At 44.8% G+C, this 20,836-nt stretch overlaps 2 protein-coding genes, 1 non-coding gene and 1 pseudogene across 3 annotated transcripts in view; 2 read left to right on the plus strand and 2 right to left on the minus strand.

The window, feature by feature from the left end:
* Positions 1-8,303, plus strand: part of ANKRD13A (ankyrin repeat domain 13A) — a 34,749-nt gene extending 26,446 nt beyond the window's left edge. Inside the window, exons 9-15 of the mRNA XM_043901591.1 lie at positions 596-657; positions 1,545-1,675; positions 2,317-2,474; positions 3,083-3,196; positions 4,269-4,429; positions 5,478-5,545; positions 6,249-8,303. Of these exons, the coding sequence (XP_043757526.1) occupies positions 596-657; positions 1,545-1,675; positions 2,317-2,474; positions 3,083-3,196; positions 4,269-4,429; positions 5,478-5,545; positions 6,249-6,444 (890 nt within the window). The 3' untranslated portion in view covers positions 6,445-8,303. The remainder of the gene's footprint in view (positions 1-595; positions 658-1,544; positions 1,676-2,316; positions 2,475-3,082; positions 3,197-4,268; positions 4,430-5,477; positions 5,546-6,248) is intronic.
* Positions 8,304-8,721: 418 nt separating this feature from the next.
* On the plus strand, positions 8,722-8,828 carry LOC122695787. Its single transcript, XR_006341540.1, has one exon. It is a non-coding gene; the product is annotated as a U6 spliceosomal RNA (small nuclear RNA).
* A 2,778-nt stretch (positions 8,829-11,606) lies between these two features.
* LOC122693130 lies at positions 11,607-12,780 on the minus strand (annotated as a pseudogene).
* A 549-nt stretch (positions 12,781-13,329) lies between these two features.
* On the minus strand, positions 13,330-18,986 carry C5H12orf76 (chromosome 5 C12orf76 homolog). Its single transcript, XM_043901592.1, has 2 exons — positions 18,651-18,986; positions 13,330-14,594 (listed from the first exon to the last, which is right to left on the minus strand). The coding sequence occupies exons 1-2, from the start codon at positions 18,781-18,783 to the stop codon at positions 14,509-14,511; spliced, it is 219 nt and encodes a 72-aa protein (XP_043757527.1). The 5' UTR covers positions 18,784-18,986; the 3' UTR covers positions 13,330-14,508.
* Between the last annotated feature and the right edge of the window lie 1,850 nt (positions 18,987-20,836).

Here is a 20,836-nt window from a genome sequence, read left to right on the forward strand (position 1 = left end):
ACCAGGGCCTGCAGCACGTGGGAAGCCTGCAGTCACTGTTAACTGCCTCCTCCACTGCTGTCCCCTTTAGTCCAGTCCAACAAATGAGGGAGCTAAGGCCTCAGTCACACAAGAGGTGACCCGCAGGGTGCAGCTGGAATCAGACCTGGCTCATTCCTAAGTCTAAACTCTTTGTAGTAATTCTGATTGAATTCTTAAAACTCTGTTCATCGAGCTTAGGGACCTTAATGAAAGGATCATAGAAATACTCAGTCACTCAATGGTATCTGACTCTCTGCAACCCCATGAACCCCACCAGGCTCCTCTGTGGTATTTCCCAGGCAAGAATACTGGAGTAGGTTGCCATTTCCTCCTCCAGGGGATCTTTCTGACCCAGGGATCAAACCCAGGTCTCCTGCATTGGCAGGTGGATTCTTTACCACTGAGCGACCTGGGAAGCCCCCAGAAAGAGTGTTAGCTGATGGTTATTAGAGATGATTTTATTGGCCTGTTCATGGATGGATTTCCTAATGCATAATGGAGAAACATGAAGGTAGAACGGGAATCCTTTTCTATAATCATAAGTAAAGTCAAATAAACTTTCCCCCCTCTGTAGCCGACAGGAACCCACTGGAATCGCTGCTTGGGACTGTGGAACACCAGTTTGGTGCTCAAGGGGTAAGTCAAAACGTGATTTCCAGCATGGTTTAACAGGAGATGACTTTTCTGTGCTTCTGGTGGCATTTCCTGCATCCTGAGCAGGCCACTTAATTTGAAAAGGCTTAAGAGCTGGAATCAGAGATGTTCTTTTGGAAGAGAATAAGATGAGTAAGCCTTGGAAAATAAAAGATTTTTAGAGGCAGACAGTGATCATAGAATCAGGTGCTTTCTCTCGTATCTGTTTTAAACTAGGATCTCTCTATCAAAATGGAACCAGAAAAAAAAAAAGGATTCGAGACTTTATATTTTAATAGAGCTCCTTAATAAACATTTTCTGACTCATTCCTCACAATAACCATTTGAAATTTGCTGCCGCGGATGTCACTGAGGGTCTGAAAAATGAAGTGACCTTTCCAGTGTCACAGGCTAGAGAAGGACAGAGCTGGAACCTGATCTTCAAATCTTCAGATCCCATGAACTGTAGCCCACCAGGCTCCTCCATCCATGGGATTTTCCAGGCAAGAATACTGAAGTGGGTTGCCATTTCCCTCTCCAGGGGATCTTCCTGACCCAGGGATTGAACCCTGGGTTCAGGCTGAAGATATGCTTTCAGATATTTCTGTCTATATCTCTTTTCTTTTTCATTTCTCTAATCAGGAGGTAAAAAGGCAGAGGAGATTGGAGAAACGATTTGAAATGGAGAAATCCGTTAGGCTTGGCCATGTAGTTTGGTAATAGGTTTGTAGGTGTTCTGTGCAGTAACTTAGTTAAAAAAAAAAAAGTTAATGACCAGAACTTCCTGCTCTGTAGCTGGTTAACACAGCCACCTCAGAGGCTGGGTGCCATAGACCTCCACTTGCCAGCAGCGTTGGCATTTCTGACTCCCCTGAGTTCTGGCTCGGCAGGACCTCACGACAGAGTGCGCCACGGCCCACAACCCCACAGCCATCACGCCTGATGAGTACTTCAACGAAGAGTTCGATCTGAAAGACAGGGACATCGGAAGGCCAAAGGAGCTGACGATTAGGACGCAAAAGTAAGAGGGACTCAGCGGTCATTTTCAACTTACAGATTCTTATTTGTTTGAGAAGTTGTGCTGTTTCCCATGTCATGGTTCTTCTTCCAGCCCCTCCCTTGAAAAATAATTTCAAATCACTGGGATTTCCCTGGCAGTCTTTTGGTTAATAAGACTTCTTGCCCTGCCACTTCATGGGGCACAAGTTCCCCTGGTTGGGGAATTGAGATCCTGCATTCTGAGTAACCCCCCCAAAAAATTAAAATCACTTTATCTGATGAAAGGTGACAGTAAATTTCCTGTCTTATTATTAGCCCTTCTCCAAATAGAATATAGACTGGATATAAGAATTCCTTTTTTAACTGCCGACAAGCCTCAGCTGGTCAAATGAAATGGTTTCCCCCCAGCTACCAGTACTTTCTGCTTGCTATTGATTAAGGCTTGTGGCGCACGTCGTTTGCCCCCAGTTGCCCTGATTTCGGGGTGATGCAAGTTCTCTGTGGCTCTCATCCCTTCCCAGCTCTGACGCAGGGGGTGTGAGATAACTGGGGAGACCGGGGCATGGGGAAGCAGGCATTGTCTAGGCTACTGCAGGGGAATCACGCAGCCCCCCCATCTCGGGGAGCCGGCCTTGGTCGGTCTCATCTCACGCAATCCGGCAGGTTTAAAGCAATGCTATGGATGTGTGAGGAGTTCCCGCTGTCCCTGGTGGAGCAGGTGGTCCCCATCATTGACCTGATGGCCCGCACCAGCGCACATTTTGCCCGGCTGAGAGACTTCATCAAACTGGAGTTCCCGCCCGGATTTCCCATCAAAATAGGTACATTTAGTCAAGCAGAGGAGCACCCGACAAGGGACCTAACGGGAAAGGGCAGACTTGCCTCGAGTTCAGTGTGATTTACAGAAGTGTCCTGGTTCTTAGTTCATTTTGCACATCAAAATTAGGAATTTCCCCCAGCCATCAGTGCTGTTTACAGATGATGCTGACAGATGAAAAAGGCATAAAAAGGGGACACATGCCTTGTTTTAAGATCAAACCTTACTGAAGTGAAACTTCAAATTAGACTTACTATTTGAAGAAGACAGTTGACACTAAGATCCTTTGTTACATTAATATGTTTTAGGGCTTGAATTAGTGCACATGATACCACATATAATACATAATTGCTTGTGAAGAATTTACATTTTGGATAGGTGTATATTCATGACACTTGAATCCTGGCTCGATCACTTCCTGTGATCTAGAAGTTATTTAACCTCTCTGAATCTCAGTCTTCCTATCTGAATATTGGGAAAGGGTTGTTATGATTAAATGAAATCATACTTACAGAAAGTACTTAGCATGGTACCAGCATAGTAAGTGCTCAGTAAGTGGTAGCTGTTATTCTTCTGGATAAAGTTTATTTATAAAAGCTTTTATTTTGTTAGAAATTCCCTTGTTTCATGTCTTAAATGCACGGATTACATTTGGAAATGTTAATGGCTGTAGCACTGCTGAAGAAACTGTATCTCAACATGTGGAAGGGACCCAGCCTGATTCAGGTAAAAAAAAAAAAGTTGGATTTTGTGATTTAAAAAAAATTCATACATTTAATCACTATACTGATTATTCAGTTTGAAATTAGAGTATCTTATGAAGTTGATTTCTGTCCTGAAAGAAAATTTTAGATTTAGTTTCAATTAAGTAAAACAAAAAATTTGTAGGAATGTATGAATATGACCCCTCGAATTAAAAAGACAGCCTATCTTAAAAAACAACTTTACTGAGGTGTGACATGTAATCACATCCTCCCATTTTAAATGTGACCGTTCATTGCATTTTGACAAATGTATACAAACCCATGTAACCATCACCACAGGCAAGACAGAACATTTCCATTAACCCCCCAAATTTCCTCAGGCTCCTTTGCCATCAGTCCCATTCAGATGTTGGATGCTGTTGTAAATGGATTTGTTTCTTAGTTTTATTTTCCAGTTTACTCACTTATAATATATTGAAACTTAATTGGATTTTTTTCAGTTTCTTTTTTCTTTTTCTTTTTTTCATTTTCTTTTTTGAGTTTCTTTTTTATTATGGTACAGTAGTGTTGTGTGTCTTAAGCTAGTTGAAGGATATGCAGGCCTTTGTTTTTATTATTATCACTTTTGAGTTTACAGGTGTGTTATCTACTCTTTTATATGTTTACTGTTTTTCATAATAATAAAGGAAAAGGTAAAGACATTGGTGTGATTGTGTGTATATCCACACACACACACACATCACACTCCTCAGGACACACAAGTAAACACTGGTTACCTCTGGCGTTTGGAAATAGGAGACAGGGTGTAGGGAGAGAGATCTTCACTTTTAGTTTTGCAGTCTTGTGGTTTTTTTTTTTTTTTTTATGGTGATTATGCATTATATTACTGAAAAAAAAAAAAGTCAAAGCACAAAGGAAAAAAAACAAAACAGTATTCTGGTACTTTTCCCTGTCGAGGTTATTCTTCTTCGAAATCTCTCACCTAGCAGCAAATCTTGATATTAATCATTTTAATTTAAAAAATTTTTATAAGAGTTGAAGTGGAAATTTATTCTGCTAACTCAGGCACTGGACTGCCACCTTCTGTGTTGCAGCTTCCCCTCTCACAAACTTCGAGGTTGATCAGTCTGTGTTTGAAATCCCTGAGTCTTACCATGTCCAAGACAATGGCAGAAATGTGCATCTGCAGGATGAAGATTACGAGATAATGCAGTTTGCCATCCAGCAGAGCTTACTGGAGTCCAGCCGAAGCCAGGTACATGTATCAGGGCAGGGCTGGGAAGGTTTTACCCTCCCGTTTGGCCTCAGTCTTTGGTTCTAAATGACAAGTTTGGCATATTTGTGGTATTTACCTAGATTATATTTTATGTCCCTGGTCTTTTATGAAGGCTTCTTATATAAAACCATGTGCATAGCCCCAGTCAGCATCATTTACAGGATGTTCCCTGCCAGACTTGGTGGCTTCCTGCTCTACAAGAGTGGGATCTGCTTCTGCCCTTTGGTGTGGTCCTGGGCTCCTGCTATCTACTGGTTTCCTTACATCATTCATCCAGCAGAGGTTTGTACAGTGCCTGCTTTGTGCCAGGCTTGTGCCAGGTGCTGGGAGGTTCCGTGGTGAAGCAGCCCCAGCACCTGCCTTCATGGAGCCACTAAGCTTTGTGAACAGTGCCCACACTCCAGTGTCCTCCCAGCCAAGGTTTTTCACATTCTTGCTTTTTCTGGAGTCTCAGAGCTTGCTAGCATGAGCCCTGCCTCACATGGACCCATTCTTAGAGCCATTTTGTTTTCTGAGGCTGCTGGGCCAAGGGCCAGACCCCAGTGCTGGCATGTTCCCCTGAGAGGCTTCTCTCCCCTCACCCTCACTGTCAATCCAGTGTGCTTTTCCTTTCCCCATTCTAAGGGAGCTTATTTTTCCAACAGCTACATCAACCTTGACCATACATTTTGAAAAGAGGAGTAGCCAAAGATGACTAGTAATGAGTTACGTATTCTGGTCTTGCTCTAGAAGAATTACTTGCTTTATTCATTTAAACTTTGCCTAAGGTTGAGTAGTTTTTAATAGATTGGTTTGATATCAAGTAAGAGAAACTGGTAGCTGTCATTCAGGGTAGCGGACCCTATACTACCTGACGTTTGGGTGTTACTTTAGAGATAATCCCAGTCCCTGTTAGTTTTTCACCCAGCACCAATGATAATGGACTTGAAATATTGTTAATCTTGTTCTTTCTGCTTTCATTTTGTTGTCAGTACAACACTTTATTCCTTCTAAGGGGTATTCACATGCATCTGTGTGTCTTTCCTAGGAGCTTTCAGGACCAGCTTCTAATGGAGGGATTAGCCAGGCACATGCCTATGACGCCCAGTATGAAAGGTGATTGACATGACTCTTGATTAACCCGAGGTTGGTACAGGTGCATAGGACATGCAGCAGCAGGCCTGGTGGGAGAGACTTGATAAAATGTTGGTTCTCCTTCCTTTGTGGCAGTTCCTCAAGCTCACGGTGGCTGAGCTTCCAGGAACTGGTGATAGAATTGCTGACCAGTTCCTCACCAGTGTCATGGGCAGAAAGGCACCCCGTAAATGTTTTCTGATCTGCGAAGAATGTAATATGATCACAGAAGGGCTGAGTTGCCCTTAGTGGGAAGTTTATACAATTTCCCCCACTGGGGATCAAAGCCACGCCCTTGGCAATGAAATTCGGAGTCCTAACCACCGGACCACCGGGAAGTTGCCAGATTATCCGTTTGAGGAGGGGTTTAACTGGAAAGACTCATTTTATGGAACATCTTCCTATAGTCTGGGCACATATGAAAACCTGTTGAAGAAGTTGGGATTTGCTTTAAAATAGATCCAAGTTCAACTCTTAGCCCTGCCCTTAGAGGCTGGGTGACCTCGGGCAGGTGTGTACCAGCACCCAGCACCTGCACCCCCAGTTAGGTGAGATTGATGGCCTCATGCATACTGGGCGGACAGGAAGCGCCTGGCATGGCGGGCACTGGGTCCCGGGTTAAGAAACATGGGTGCTGCCGGCCCACAGGGGTGACTGTTTCTTCCCCTCTGTGGTTCTAACGCAGGGCCATCCAGGAGAGCCTCCTCAGCAGCTCCGAAGGCCTGGGCTCCGGCACCTCCAGTGAGACCAGCCGCTTTGACAGCGACCTGCAGCTAGCCATGGAGCTCTCCGCCAAAGAGCTGGAGGAGCGCGAGCTGCGGCTGCGCGAGGAGGAGGCGGAGCTGCAGCAAGTCCTCCAGCTGTCACTCACCGAGAAATAGGCCCGCCTGCCTCCCGCCCCCCTGTCTGCGCTCCCGGTCGAGGGACTGCGCCTGCGCGGGACTGCACCTTACGCGGGTGCGGCAGAAGGCAGCTGTCTCCTGCTTTCTGCAGAGGTGCAGGGCCGGGGCTTCTCCGGGCCCACCCGCCACGCTCCCCGGTTAACGGGCTGGGGTCCCGCAGCCCCCGCGCTCCAGGCATCAGGGGAGGAGAGCATCGTCACTTTCCATTAGCTCTGTTGGCTTGCAGGTCACGTTTTTTACTTACCAGCTTTAGATACAAACCCAGTCCCTCCTCCCACTGCCCCTCCCCCCAGGTTTGTAGATTAATTTTTATCGAGGAGTGATGACGAGTTGTTGCAGAGTCGGGTGCTTTTATAGAGGAGAGCAGCAGCCTTTGCAGAGCGTGGTGTATGAGGACCTGGGAGACACTTCTTTACAGTTCACCAAAGAAATGGATCACCTGTGCCGATCTGCTCTTTAATTTTTACCTTTGTACAGGGTTTCCAGGGCACCTTCACTGTTCCTAAGCCACCCCCACCTTATTCCACCCCTCCCGCCACAGCTGAAGAGGAGATAAGTACAGGATCTATTTTAGATTTAGGGTTAACTATTTGCATCAAATTAAGATACACAGATGACAACGGATGTTGCCTTAGCCTTAAAAATTACTGATAGTTTCAAACCACCTCCACTTCTTGTCGAGGAGGGGTCTGATTTGAATTTGTAAAGGCAGTTCCTTTGAGAGCAGGATCCTCCAGGCTAAACCCAAGGCAGCTAACCCTGACCCTGAAGGAGCAGCTAGGACAGCCCGAGGCTTGTTCTCGAAGTGGGCAGGCTGGCCAAAGGATCACCAAAGCAGGGGTGTGTTCCATGCCTTCTCTGGTGAGAGGTCTCCACCCAGAGGCCTGGGAAGACCCCGCCACGTGCCCTGGGCACACTGGAGAGGAAGGGGTGGGCTTGAAATGAGCAAGGGAGCTACAGACAGAACTCAGTGGCTCTGTACTCAAAAGGGAAAATGGTGAACCCACGTTGCTTTTTAGAGTTCAAATCAACATCTTTCTGGATAAATATATTTTTTAACAGAATCTTTTTATTATTTTTAAGAGATAAAAACGACTACTCCCATCCGTAGCAATACAAGGTTATACATTTTAACCAGATTTTCTCAGGCCCTTTTTGGGATACCTTTAGTAGTTAACTATTTTGTCTAACCCTCCTGTAAATAACCATCGCACAACATAAGAGGACCCTGGGGAATGCGGCCGAGGGCACCGTCACTCCAGCCCGGCCCAGGGATTCATTCCCACAGGCTGCACTGAAGTCCCCCAGTTAACAGCATGCTCCTCTGTTCTGCGTCCGTTTCCTACCTGTTGCGCTGCTTTGGGGATGGGAAGGGAAGCCGAAACCCCCGTTCCAGTAAACGGCCGTGTATACAGTTAACTGTTGCCAGCAAAACGTGCCCGGTCACAAAGAACTGGGCTTTTGATTCCATGTGACCATTCTGCCTTTCTCATCATGGCCTGACCAAAATTCCTTCTCCACACACGAGGCCAGTATATGCAGCATCACATGTGTCTCAGACACACAGCCTGGCGTTTTGTTTACTTAGCCTTTACCTCCAGCAAAGATGAGTTTTGGGAATGGCTGCATTTAGGCCATGTGTTTACTCACCGAGGTGAACAGAGGTAATTTCTGTGTTTGCATTCCATTGTTCTGCTTCCCCACGTCTTTGACTTTCTCCCCAGGAAGTCAGTTAAAAAGGGACTGAGCCTTGTGTCACCATCACAGCATTTTCCATATATGTGTTCACTCTCAAAATACAAATAAAGACAGCTTCCTTAGAGGGTGCTCGTACACTACTCTGAATGCTTCCGAGTCTTTTTTTTTCTCCCTCCACATTTTTCTAGTCCCCTCCTGTTGTGTGTGTTATTGGAACATTAGAACGCCTCCCAGTCCTCAGTTGTGTGTGACTAAGGTTTCCTCATAAATGCAGATGACCTCAAAGAAGATGAGTTGAACTATGGCAATTTCAAATGGCTGCGGTGCCTTGAATGATGGAGTTGGCCTTCCCAGGTGGCACTAGTGGTAAAGAAGCCCTCTGCCTGCCATGACTGACAGAGTTTAAAGTCCAAGCTAGACCCATGTCCAGATCTCTGTTCATTTCCAAGGCAAACCATGCAATATCACAGTAATCCCAAGTCTGTGCCCCAACCAGTAATGAAGCTGAACCAGCTGAAGAAGCTGAAGTTGAACAGTTCTATGAAAACCTACAAGACCGTGCTCGCTTCAGCAGCACCTATACTAAAATTGGAACAATACAGAGAAGATTAGCATGGCCCCTGTGCAAGGATGACATGCAAATTCTTGAAGAGTTACATATTTAAAAAAAAAACAAAAACACCTACAAGACCTTCTAGAACTAACACCCAAAATGAAGCTGAACCAGCTGAAGAAGCTGAAGTTGAACGGTTCTATGAAAACCTACAAGACCTTCTAGAACTAACACCCAAAAAAGATGTCCTTTTCATTATAGGGGACTGGAATGCAAAAGTAGGAAGTCAAGAAGCACCTGAAGTAACAGGCAAATTTGGCCTTGGAGTACAGAATGAAGCAGGGCAAAGGCTAATAGAGTTTTGCCAAGAGAACACAATGGTCATAGCAAACACTGGATTCCAACAACACAAGGCTACACATGGACATCACCAGATGGTCAATACCGAAATCAGACTGATTATATTCTTTGCAGCCAAAGATGGAGAAGTTCTATACAGTCAGCAAAAACAAGACTGGGAGCTGACTGTGGTTCTGATCATGAAGTCCTTATTGCAAAATTCAGACTTAAACTGAAGAAAGTAGGGAAAACCACTAGACCATTCAGATATGACCTAAATCAAATCCCTTATTATGTAGTGGAAGCAACAAATAGATCCAAGGGATTAGATCTGATAGAGTGCCTGAAGAACTATGGATGGGGGTTCGTGACATTGTATGGGAGGCAGTGATCAAGACCATCCCCAAGAAAAAGAAATGCAAAAAGGCAAAATGGTTGTCTGAGGAGGCCTTACAAATAGCTGTGAAAAGAAGAGAAATGAAAGGCAAAGGAGAAAAGGAAAGATACACCCATCTGATTGCAGAGTTCCAAAGGCTAGCAAGGAGAGATAAGAAAAGCTTCCTCAGTGATCAATGCAAAGAAATAGAGGAAAACAATAGAATGGGAAAGACTAGAGATCTCAAGAAAATTAGAGATACCAAGGGACATTTCATGCAAAGATGAGCACAATAAAGGACAGAAATGGTATGGACCTAACAGAAGCAGAAGATCTTAAGAAGAGGTGGCAAGAATACACAGAAGAACTATACAAAAAAGATCTTCATGACCCAAATAATCACAAAGGTGTGATCACTCACCTAGAGCCAGACATCCTGGAATATGAAGTCAAGTGGGTCTCAGGAAGCATCACTACGAACATAGCTAGTGAAGGTGATGGAATTCCAGTTAAGCTATTTCAAATCCTAAAAGATGATGCTGTGAAAGTGCTGCACTCAATATGCCAGCAAATCTGGAAAACTCAGCAGTGGCAACAGGATTAGAAAAGGTCAGTTTTCATTCTAATTCCAAAGAAAGACAATACCAAAGAATTGTCTCAATGCTCAAACTACCCCACAACTGCACTCATCTCACACGCTAGCAAAGTAACGCTCAAAATTCTCCAAGCCAGGCTTCAACAGTACATGAACCGTGAAATTCCAGATGTTCAAGCTGGATTTAGAAAAGGCAGAGGAACCAGAGATCAAGTTGCCAGCATCCGTTGGATCACAGAAAAAGCAAGAGAGTTCCAGAAAAACATCTGCTTTATTGACTATGCCAAAGCCTTTGACTGTGTGGATCACAACAAACTGGAAAATCCTTAAAGAGATGAGAATACCAGACCACCTTACCTGCCTCCTGAGAAACCTGTATGCAGGTCAAGAAGCAACAGTTAGAACTGGACATGGAACAACAGACTGGTTCCAAATTAGGAAAGGAGTACGTCAAGGCTGTATATTGTCACCCTGCTTATTTAACTTATATGCAGAGTACATCATGAGAAATGCTGGACTGGATGAAGCACAAGCTGGAATAAAGATTGCTGGGAGAAATATCAATAACCTCAGGTATGCAAATGACACCACACTTATGACAGAAAGCTAAGAACTGAAGAGCCTCTTGATGAAAGTGAAAGAGGAGAGTGGAAAAGTTGGCTTAAAACTCAACATTCAGAAGACTAAGATCATGGCATCTGGTCCCATCACTTCATGGCAAATAGATGGGGAAACAATGGAAACAGTGACAGACTTTCTTTTCTTGGGCTCCAAAATCACTCCAGATGGTGATTGCAGCTATGAAATTAAAAGACGCTTGCTCCTTGGAAGAAAAGTTATGACCAATCTAGATAGCATATTAAAAAGCAGAGACATTACTTTACCAACAAAGGTCCATCTTGTCAAAGCTATGGTTTTTCCAATAGTCATGTATGGATGTGAGAGTTGGACTATAAAGAAACCTGAGTGCCAAAGAATTGATGCTTTTGAACTGTGGTGTTGGAGAAGACTCTTGAGAGTCCCTTAGAAAGCAAGGAGATCCAACCAGTCCATCCTAAAGGAAATCAGTCCTGAATATTCATTGGAAGGACTGATGCTGAAACTCCAATACTTTGGCCACCTGATGGGAAGAACTGACTCACTGGAAAAGACCCTGATGCTGGGAAAGATTGAAGGCAGGAGAAGGGGTCGACAGACGATCAAATAGTTGGATGGCATCACCGACTCGGTGGACATGAGTTTGAGTAAGCTCCGGGAGTTGGTGATGGACAGGGATAGTGTGCTGCAGTCCATGGGCTCTCAGAGTTGGACACGACTGAGTGACTGAACTGAACTGAGACCCACATCTAGAAATGAGTGTGGATTTAAAATTGAGATCCTGCAAGGGACAAAAGTGCAATCCACTAATAAGACTCCAAGCCCCTATAATCTCAAGCAGCAACCTGCAAACTTCTTAGTCTCAACTTTAAAGAATGTTAAGATCAGTATTTGCTAAAATAACCCATTTTGGTGTATATTAGTCTAATGTGTTTGCCGCGGGGCGTGGCAAGTAACCTGAATACAGTTCAGCTTAGGGAACCTAGGGTTTGACCCCTGCCCCCTGCACCCCTGAAGAGGAAGGCCAGGAGAATAATACACTTGAAAGCAGCAGCTGGGCGTAGGAGTTTTCAGTTTATTTTTCTTCTTGCTCCCAGAACTGATATTTTCTTTCACCTTTACTACTCCCTCTCATACTATCACCGGGATGAAGATGCAGGCTGTGTTTTCGATGTGTAGAATGACTGGCAAGTTTGTTTCAGAAAACCGGCCATGATTGGTTTACCTGGCTGGTGATTACTAGGCAAATGGCAGGGCACAAGGTTTATGGGCCTGACAAGTTTTTACTGTTTCCTTTTATTTGTTTTTTGTTTGTTTAACAATCATTTTCAATCCAAAGAAAGTGTGTGAAAACAACAAAATATTTTTAAATGTTAACAATTTAAAAGTTCCTCACAAAGAACAACTGGGCTCAGCACTCAGTTTATGCTGTAACATAGTTTTAAATAAAATTTTAGTTATCAGACCATTATAAATATCAATAATTCAAATACAGGAAAAAGATTTTTCTTGATTATGTTTTTGTTTCTCAGTTTGTTTTTCCTACCAATAATTTCCTTTTTCCATTTAGCCAGTAATCAGTAAATACTTTAAATAAATGAATACCTAGAAGCTTCATTGATAAGTCCATCAGGTTTTTCTTCTGCTAAATGTTCTAATCTGTATTTTTAATCCAAAACAGTTATGATACCATCAAGATAAATATCAACCCCTAATTCAGCATCAACCCAAAACATAGAAGCTACAGCACCAGGATCTGCTAATCCGGTGGTCTCTAACAATATGTAATCAAATCTCCCTTTCTTCTTCATCAAATTCTCAATAGCTCTAAGGCCATTGTCCTTTATGGAACAGCAGAGGCAACCGTTTCTAAGTTCAGCCACTCTTCGTAGAGTTCTCCACCTTGGCTGACAGCAAGGATTTCTCCACTGCACTTCCTTCCCCAAATTCATTTAAAATCACTGCTATTCTTTTACAATGTTGCTTTGTCAAAATATAGCGAAGAAGTATTGTCTTCCCAGCACCTAAATACCCGGTGATAACTGTGACTGGAATCTTAGCGCCGGGGCCAGACTTTTCCTCCTCCTCCACCTCTCTCTGCTACACCTCAATGGGGACCAATTCAGGACAATCCTCTTCCGCCTGCTCCTCCCTCATCCGCAGAGTCAATAGCACAAAACATCTTGCAAACAGCACAGCTCACCTCTCTACTGTTTCCTTCTAAAACTCTAAAAATGGCAATAAGTGTTTAGGCAGATAACAAAACATGGCATCCCAGATGAGGCGGGGATGTGGGCTCCTGTGATGTGACTGTCCTGCAAGAGCCCCTCAGAATCCCCAACACTCCGCCCTCCAGTCACAGGCCAGCGGTGGTGACCCCACTTCCGTTTGTGTTAGTTTTCACATCATCTGATCCTCACTAGAATAAAGAATGATAAAGTGTGTATATCACTGTTTTATAGATAAGAAAACCGAGGCGCTAAGAGAAGTTAAGCCTGTTTGTAACTGGAGCCGGAACAAGAATCCAGGTCTTCTGGGCCCTGACCCAGCCTGAGAGATTACTTAGGGCTCAGTTTTCTGAGTAGCTTAGAGCTCCACTTCACAGTGCCTCCTTAAGAGATTAAATCAGATTCCAACACACACACACACACACACACCCCTGCATTTTAAATGCTTGTGAAATAATGACTAGGATAAAACAGCACGTAAGATTTTACTTTCGTTTTAATGGACATTTTGCTCAGAAGCACGGAACAGTGAACATGTCAGCGGCTCAGTGCTAGGGTTACACTCAAAATTGTTAAGTCAGTTACAGTATCCCACTTCAGTTATTTCACATTTAGTTCAGGTTGTTTTTTAAAAAAAATCAGTGCTGTGCTAGAATGGAGCACAAAACAAGGTAAGCATTTTAATTTAGTAACACAGATAAGCCTAGCACCCTTAAAATAAATACTGTTAAGAATGAAAGTATCATTTCCACGCAGGGATGTTCCAGTTCACCAACAGTGCAAATGAATAGCAGCATTTTCAAAGTGGAAATTAAATTGTGTAAACACACACCAATTGCCCCTTGGCCTTGACAGTGAACACGCACATCTGCTGCGCCCCTGCACCCTCCCCACCCAGGGCAGAAAAGAGCGCCTGCTGAGAGTCAGAAAAGCTGCCCTGACTTCCAGGCCACAGGCGGGAAGGCTTAAGTGCAGGTCAAGGAAGTCAACGTGTTTGAGATGGGCCAACTGCTATACTTCCAGCCACCCCCAGAGCCTCCCAGCCCAAGGGTGCCCGTGGTCACAGGCCTACCTGGTGACCCCGACTTCAATGGAGGCATCAGCACAGAACTCCATGCAGCGGGAGGAGTGAGGTGGGGGGTACCGCCTACGTTCCCCACAGCGGACACTGCAAACGGGGCATCGAGGCCAACCCAGGATAATTAAAAACATTTGTTATTATTCTTATCCCATTCTGACCAAATGATTCTTAAGTAGGGAATGTCTACAGGTAAAGTCTTCCTTCTCGTAACGGTTTCAAACATTAGTGACTTTTCCTATCCAGGGTGGTTTTTTCACCACTCGCAAAGTTACATTTTCTTTCTCCTGAGCACTCCATCTTTACGCTGAACCCTGGAGCTTCAGGTCTTACTTTTAACAAGCACAGCCAGATATAAGAAGAAACACTGAGAAGCAGACTCAGTGGCCCAATGCTTGCCTTCCAGCATCAGGATAAGACAATGGCTAGATATTTTTTCTAAATTGTTCAGAATTTACCAACTGTCCAGACCAAAGATCACTTCCAAGCAGTAAAGTTCCGATTCCAGCTTCTCCACTGACCCACGTGCAACACAACTTATTCCGTTACCAGATGCTCATGGAAGGACTTGCTCAGCTGTCACCGGCGCCGAATGGGCTTGTAGACGCAGAATGCCATGAGGATCACGGTCACCAGCAGGAGGCTGAAGATGGTTCCCATCAACACTGCAAAAGGAAAACAGGTTACCGCCCAAGGGCAGCTCAAGTTCTCCAAGTTGTCCACTGACAGCGATGTGCCCAATGCCACTGGGGACCAGGCCCCGTGCCAGGTGTGGGAGAACCAGCCACGACAGAGCTGGCACTGTCTCCGTGCATGTGGGGAGAGAATGTAGCTTTAAGTGCTGCGAGGAAAACGGGACTGTGAGGGTGATGGGGGAGGGCTGGTGAAGGACGCCAGTGAGGAGGGAACATACAAGCTGGGGCCTTAATGGAAGAGGTGTGAAGATCTGCAGGATCAGCAAATGAAAGCCCCTTGGGCCAGAACAAGCCAGAAAGCCAAGGAACAGGAAGGAGGCCAAAGTGGCTGGGAGGAAGGAGTGAAGGAAGAAAGGTGGGGAATGAAGCCAGGGAGGAAGCGTGGAGCCAGCTCACGCAGGGCATTGTAGACCAGGAAGCTTAAAGAGAGGATTATGCCAAAGAGGGACATGATCTGATCTAGTCAGAAAAAAGATCCCTCTGGCTGCTGCGTGGAGAACCATCCTATTATAGTGGGACAAGAACAGAAGCAGGGAGCCCAACTATGTTTTTAAAGCCATTCATAAAGATTGGAGATTCAATAAGAATAACATGCTTCAGTCTCTTGGGGAGTCTTGACAACGGCTTTCTGGTCAAAGAAGCAATGAAACAACTTCATAAATCTATTATGTTTCTGAGAGTGAATTTCACATCACAAATTTCTAAGTTGCTTAGGTGAGAAATAGAACCTACTGTTGTTACCCTCCCAGTGCAAGATTAGATATAAGGACGCAGGATTTAACCTAACTAGCAACCTGCCGGAAGTGATGTGTAGCCCTCTTTGTGTGTCTATCCCAAAAACCTTGGGGGGAGCTCAAAATGAAGTTACCTTAACAAGTAAATGTACGTGTATGTGTTGTTAAGTAACCTGGGTTCTACCTGGGGCCTAACCATGCTTGGTCTCCAGACTGGTTACTGTTCCTCTGAAAAAATCAACAAGATTTGACTGAAGTTTTATTTAAATGAGTAATTTGAGGGTATCTTATCTACCCCACCCACACACTCACTGAACCAAGTTATTATTTAAAAACTGGCCATATAGAGAGATCACCTTTCCCTGGAGAGGGAGGGAGGAAGGATGAAGAAGGTGACAAAGACGGTGGGTCAAAACTGCAAGAGGCCAGAGGGAAGTTTAAGGGTCTCTGTTAAACAAAACCTATCTCAAAACAGCCCTCATTACCTAAACACCTGCCCTCTTTTCAAAGTTCTGAATTCCATGAGTTTCTAAGGCTCTGTCTATAATTGGACCTAAAGTTGTCTTATTTCGTTTAAACCAATTCCCCGCTCCCCCCACCCCCGACCCCATTTTTGGAAAGGCTCTAAACAAAACCAAACCTCCCAGCAGGAATGCAGGGAACTAGAATTGGAGAATGTAAGTCTTCTTTAAAAAAAAGAAAAAAGAAGAGCATAAACCCCAAGTTGTCAGGTACACAATAATCTGCTGGGATAGCTAACCTTTTGGGCCTGGATAAACCTGCCACTCTTCATTTCCCAGGACCTGGGAGAACTTTAAGACTGCTTGGTGGTGGCATTGTTTAGTCACTAAGCTGTGTCTGACTCTTCTGTACCACCATGGACTGCAGCCCGCCAGGTTCATGTTTCCATGGTATTTCCCAGGGAAGAATACTGGGGTGGGTTGGCATTTCCATCCCAAGGGGATCTTCCCGACCCAGGGATCGAACGCACGTCTCTTGCATTGGCAGGTGGATTCTTTACCACTGAGCCACCTGGGAAGCCTTAAGGCTACTTAGGGCCTTCCTTATGGTCACTTCCCCTTTTCTACCCTGTAACATGGGGCAAATGAAACCCATCTCACAAGAGTGAGTCTCCCGAGGCCTAAAGATGACTGTCATTTAAACAGCAAATTTCAAGTGAAATGTTTTTGCACTATTTTGGAACTATTCTAATACTGCTCTTTGTTTGTTTTTTAGCTTGAGTTAACACTGTCACATGGAATCTATTGTTTTAAATATAATATTAAAAGTGGCCAACATATTCTAAAAGAATTCTAAAATCTTAGCCTTGGAAGGCTCTCAAAGGACATCTGGTCCATTTCCACTGAATGTGAATGTTTTTTCTACAATATTCCTGGCAGTTCCAACTCTTATTTGGAATACTTCTGTGTGTGTGTTTGTCAACCAACCAAAACACTAGAAAATTTAAAAGTACCTCCACATCATGATTTTTTTTTTTTTACTGTCAATTGTGTCAATTTGTCTTACTCAAATAAATCGCATTTTAGATCTCAAACATTTTTTCATATTTTATATGCAAAGCGCTTAACACAGTGCCAGACAGATAATAAGCACATGATCAATGAAAGCCGTTATTATCACCAGAACAGGCAACACGGCACAGCGGTCAAGAACACATGGTTTGGGGTTTAGACTGTCTGGGTTCCCATCTACACTTACAGGCTACGTGACTTTACAGAAGTTACACAATCTCTCTGTTTCCTCTTCTGTAAAAACGGAGATAAAAATTCCCACTGCATAGAACTGTCCAGGGGAGTGTTTCTCAAACAATCTGTGGTAAAGGAATAGTTTTTGTAGCTTGTCTGTCCCAGTGCCACTACCTAGCCCTACTGTGCATGACTGACTAACTAGCAGCTCCCATGACCTAGAAAGCATTCCCATTTAGAGACCTAGAAGTGGTTTTGAGTTGCTTGATGTTGCAACAATGTCACACTGTTAAATTTCTAAATAATCTCAAGTGCTCTAAGACATCTCTGCAGATAACAAAGAGTCGGCAGACTTCACAGGGCTCTGCCACCGCTCCTTTTATAGTACTGTTCTACAGAACAGCAGTGGATTCTCAACCATGGGGATTTTGCCTTCAGTGAACATTTGGCAAGTGTCAGGAGACACTTTGATTCTCTGAACTGGGAGTGGGGTGTCCTCCTGGCATCTAGTTGGTAAAGGCTGGGGATGCTGCTAAATATCTCAGACTGCTCAGATAGTGTGTGCTCAAAATAGTATGTCCACGCCCCCCACTGCCCTTGCCCCGCCCCTCAAACAGAATCATCTGGTCCAACATGTCAGCAGCACCCAGGATGAGAAATCCTGTTCTAAAGTATTAAGCAAGATGTATGGAAACCATGGAGCAAGTACAAAATACTTGGGTACAAAGTAAGTTGTTGATACAAGACAATGGACTCATGGAGAGTCAAGGTAATCCAGAAACAGTACCACGTGGCAGCGTTGTAGATATACAGACCTACCAATGAAGTTCAGCGCAAAACTTTTTAAAGTTTGCCAAGCTTTGAGATCCAGGGCCCCTTCCAAAGCCATGTACTCTTATATGTATATATGTGAGTGTGCATATCGATGACATCCTCCCAAAAGGATGTTTCAAGCCCCAGAAAACTAAGGTTCTCCGCCACCACTTCCTTTATTTAGAAAAGTTATAAATTTTTTTTCGAACTCGAGCCCTTTGCAGTGGAAGGACAGAGTTTCAACCACTGGACTGCCAGGGAAGTCCATCCACCTGGCTGGCTGTGTGACCCTGGGCAAATAACTTCACCTCTTTGAATTTCACTGTCCTTATCTGTAAAGAGGGCTGAAAAACCGTAGCTTTCTCGTTAAGCAACTGTGAGGCTCAAATAAAATCATATATATAACGTGCCTAGTACAACACAGTACATAGGAAATGCTCAACAAATGTCAATTATCATTATATGACTACTAGTCCCGTTAGAAAAGCAAAAGGGGTGGGGTATATTATGCGCCGTATTGCCTAGCTCGAGCCCAACAAGTCACAGAGGAGGGGACCCAGAGTGTGACCTGGGTTACCCAGGGCATTCATGCAACCCGCACCTATCAAGCCCACAGTAGACCAAACCTTCCGCTGAGCCCCAGGCCTGCGGAGACGGCTTGCACCAGCACCCGCCGCCCTCACACTGCCCCCACGTCCAAACCGCGCGTGCCAGGCTCCGGCTGCCCGGAGCGACGAAAGCGCAGACCCGACTGCCGGCCCGCGGCCACTCACCCAGGTTCTGCCCACGCAGCACCGCATACGGCCGGCTCCGCTCTGGAGGCTCCACGGGGGTCGGGGCCTCCGCCTGTCCCAGCAGGAGGCTGCACAGTCCAACGCAAAGCCACTGCCACACTGAACGCAGCATCTTCCCTGACAGTCGGTGGAAGGCTAGCCACTTCCGCCGGAAGCCCCGTCCCGTCTCCTCCCGCGTACCACCTTCTATCGTACCGGGAGAGCGTCGTTGCCAGGGTAACTGTACGTCCCCCGCCAGCGTTCAGCCCTCAGTAAGGTTCCTCGGGGATCCACCTTCCTCCAGGACCAACGTTTCCACCCGGCCCAATTTTCAGGGGATCCCCGTTCCGTCAAGGCAATGTCCACTTCCAACACAGTTCCGTCCTGACCAACGTTCCTCCTTCCTTTGAGTTCCAGGTTGGCCCCCTTGCATAGAGGTTTCTTAGGTCCATTTAGGACCTCTGGAAGGTGTTTAACGAATCCATGTATTTTCCTATTAAATCTTCACCACAGGCCTAAAAAAGGAAAGACACTATTCCTATTTTATAAATGCCACCTTCTCAGGGAGTTTTTACCTGGACACGGTTTTCTAAAACTCTAACTAAAACTTCTAACACTGCTTCTGTATATATTCTCCCTACTCTTTAACCTCTCTCATCCCCTCATATCCCCTTCCCGTTTACCCTATACATTTAATCTACATTTTGTTATTTTGACTAAAAAAGTGCACAATGTTACAGTTGTGAGTTAAGTTTTATTTGGGGGCAAAGTAAGGACTATAGCTCAGGAGACAGCCTCTTAGATAACTCTGAAGAACCACTCTGAAGTGGTAGGGGGCAAGTCGGTGTAAATGTGATTGTTAGTCCAAGTTCGTGTGCCCGAGGGCACAGTGAGGCCAAACAAACCAAAACATCAGAGTTTGGAGCAGAGAAAGTTTTACTGCAGGGCTATTTAAGGAGACACAATCTTATACCCTTAAAAGCCCCTCCCTACCCCCAAGGGGTTCAGTAAAGCATTTTTAAAAGCCAGCTGGAGGTGGAGGCAGGGAGAGGGGGGTCTCAGGGTATGTGATCAGCTCATGCACAGTTCTCTGATTGGCTGATAGTGAGGGAACAGGGGTAGTGTTACAGGGGTTAACTTTATCAGTCCTTAGTCTCCAGGAGGCATGGGGCTATGTGCTCATGGTCATCAAGAAGTTAACATTTTCCATTTGGTGGGGGGTTTTCACATCCGTAAAACAAATGTGTGCAATTCCAGAAGTGTGCATCAAATACTATTATCTAAGTACTTTCAATTCAGTTCAGTCGCTCAGTCGTGTCCGACTCTTTGTGACCCCATGAACCTCAGCACGCCAGGCCTCCCTGTCCATCACCAACTCCTGGAGTTTACCCAAACTCATGTCCATTGAGTCGGTGATGCCATCCAATCATCTCATCCTCTGTCGCCCCCTTCTCCTCCTGCCTTCAGTCTTTCCCTACATCAGGGTCTTTTCAAATGGGTCAGCTCTTCTCATCAGGTGGCCAAAGTATTGGAGTTTCAGCTTCAACATCAGTCCTTCCAATGAACACCCAGAACTGATTTCCTTTAAGATGGACTGGATGGACTCTCAAGAGTCTTCTCCAACATCACAGTTCAAAGGCATCAATTCTTCAGCACTCAGCTTTCTTTATAGTCCAACTCTCACATCCATACATGACGATTGGAAAAACCATAGCCTTGACTAGACAGACCTTTGTTGACAAAGTAATGTCTCTGCTTTTTAATATGCTATCTAGATTGGTCATAACTTTCCTTCCAAGGAGTAAGCGTCTTTTAATGTCATGGCTGCAGTCACCATCTGCAGTGATTTTGGAGCCCAAAAAAATAGTCAGCCACTGTTTCCACTGTTTTCCCATCTATTTGCCATGAAGTGATGGGACTGGATGTCATGATCTTAGTTTTCTGAATGTGGAGCTTTAAGCCAATTTTTTCACTCTCCTCTTTCACTTTCATCAAGAGGCTCTTCAGTTCTTCTTCACTTTCTGCCATAAGGGTGGTGTCATCTGCATATCTGAGGTTATTGATATTTCTCCCTGCAATCTTGATTCCAGCTTGTGCTTCCTCCAGCCCAGCATTTCTCAGGATGTACTCAGCATATTAGTTAAAAAAGAAGGATGACAATATACAGTCTTGATGTACTCCTTTTC

Source organism: Cervus elaphus, chromosome 5 (genome assembly GCF_910594005.1).
Source record: "Cervus elaphus chromosome 5, mCerEla1.1, whole genome shotgun sequence".
In the NCBI taxonomy this organism is placed as follows: domain Eukaryota; kingdom Metazoa; phylum Chordata; class Mammalia; order Artiodactyla; family Cervidae; genus Cervus; species Cervus elaphus.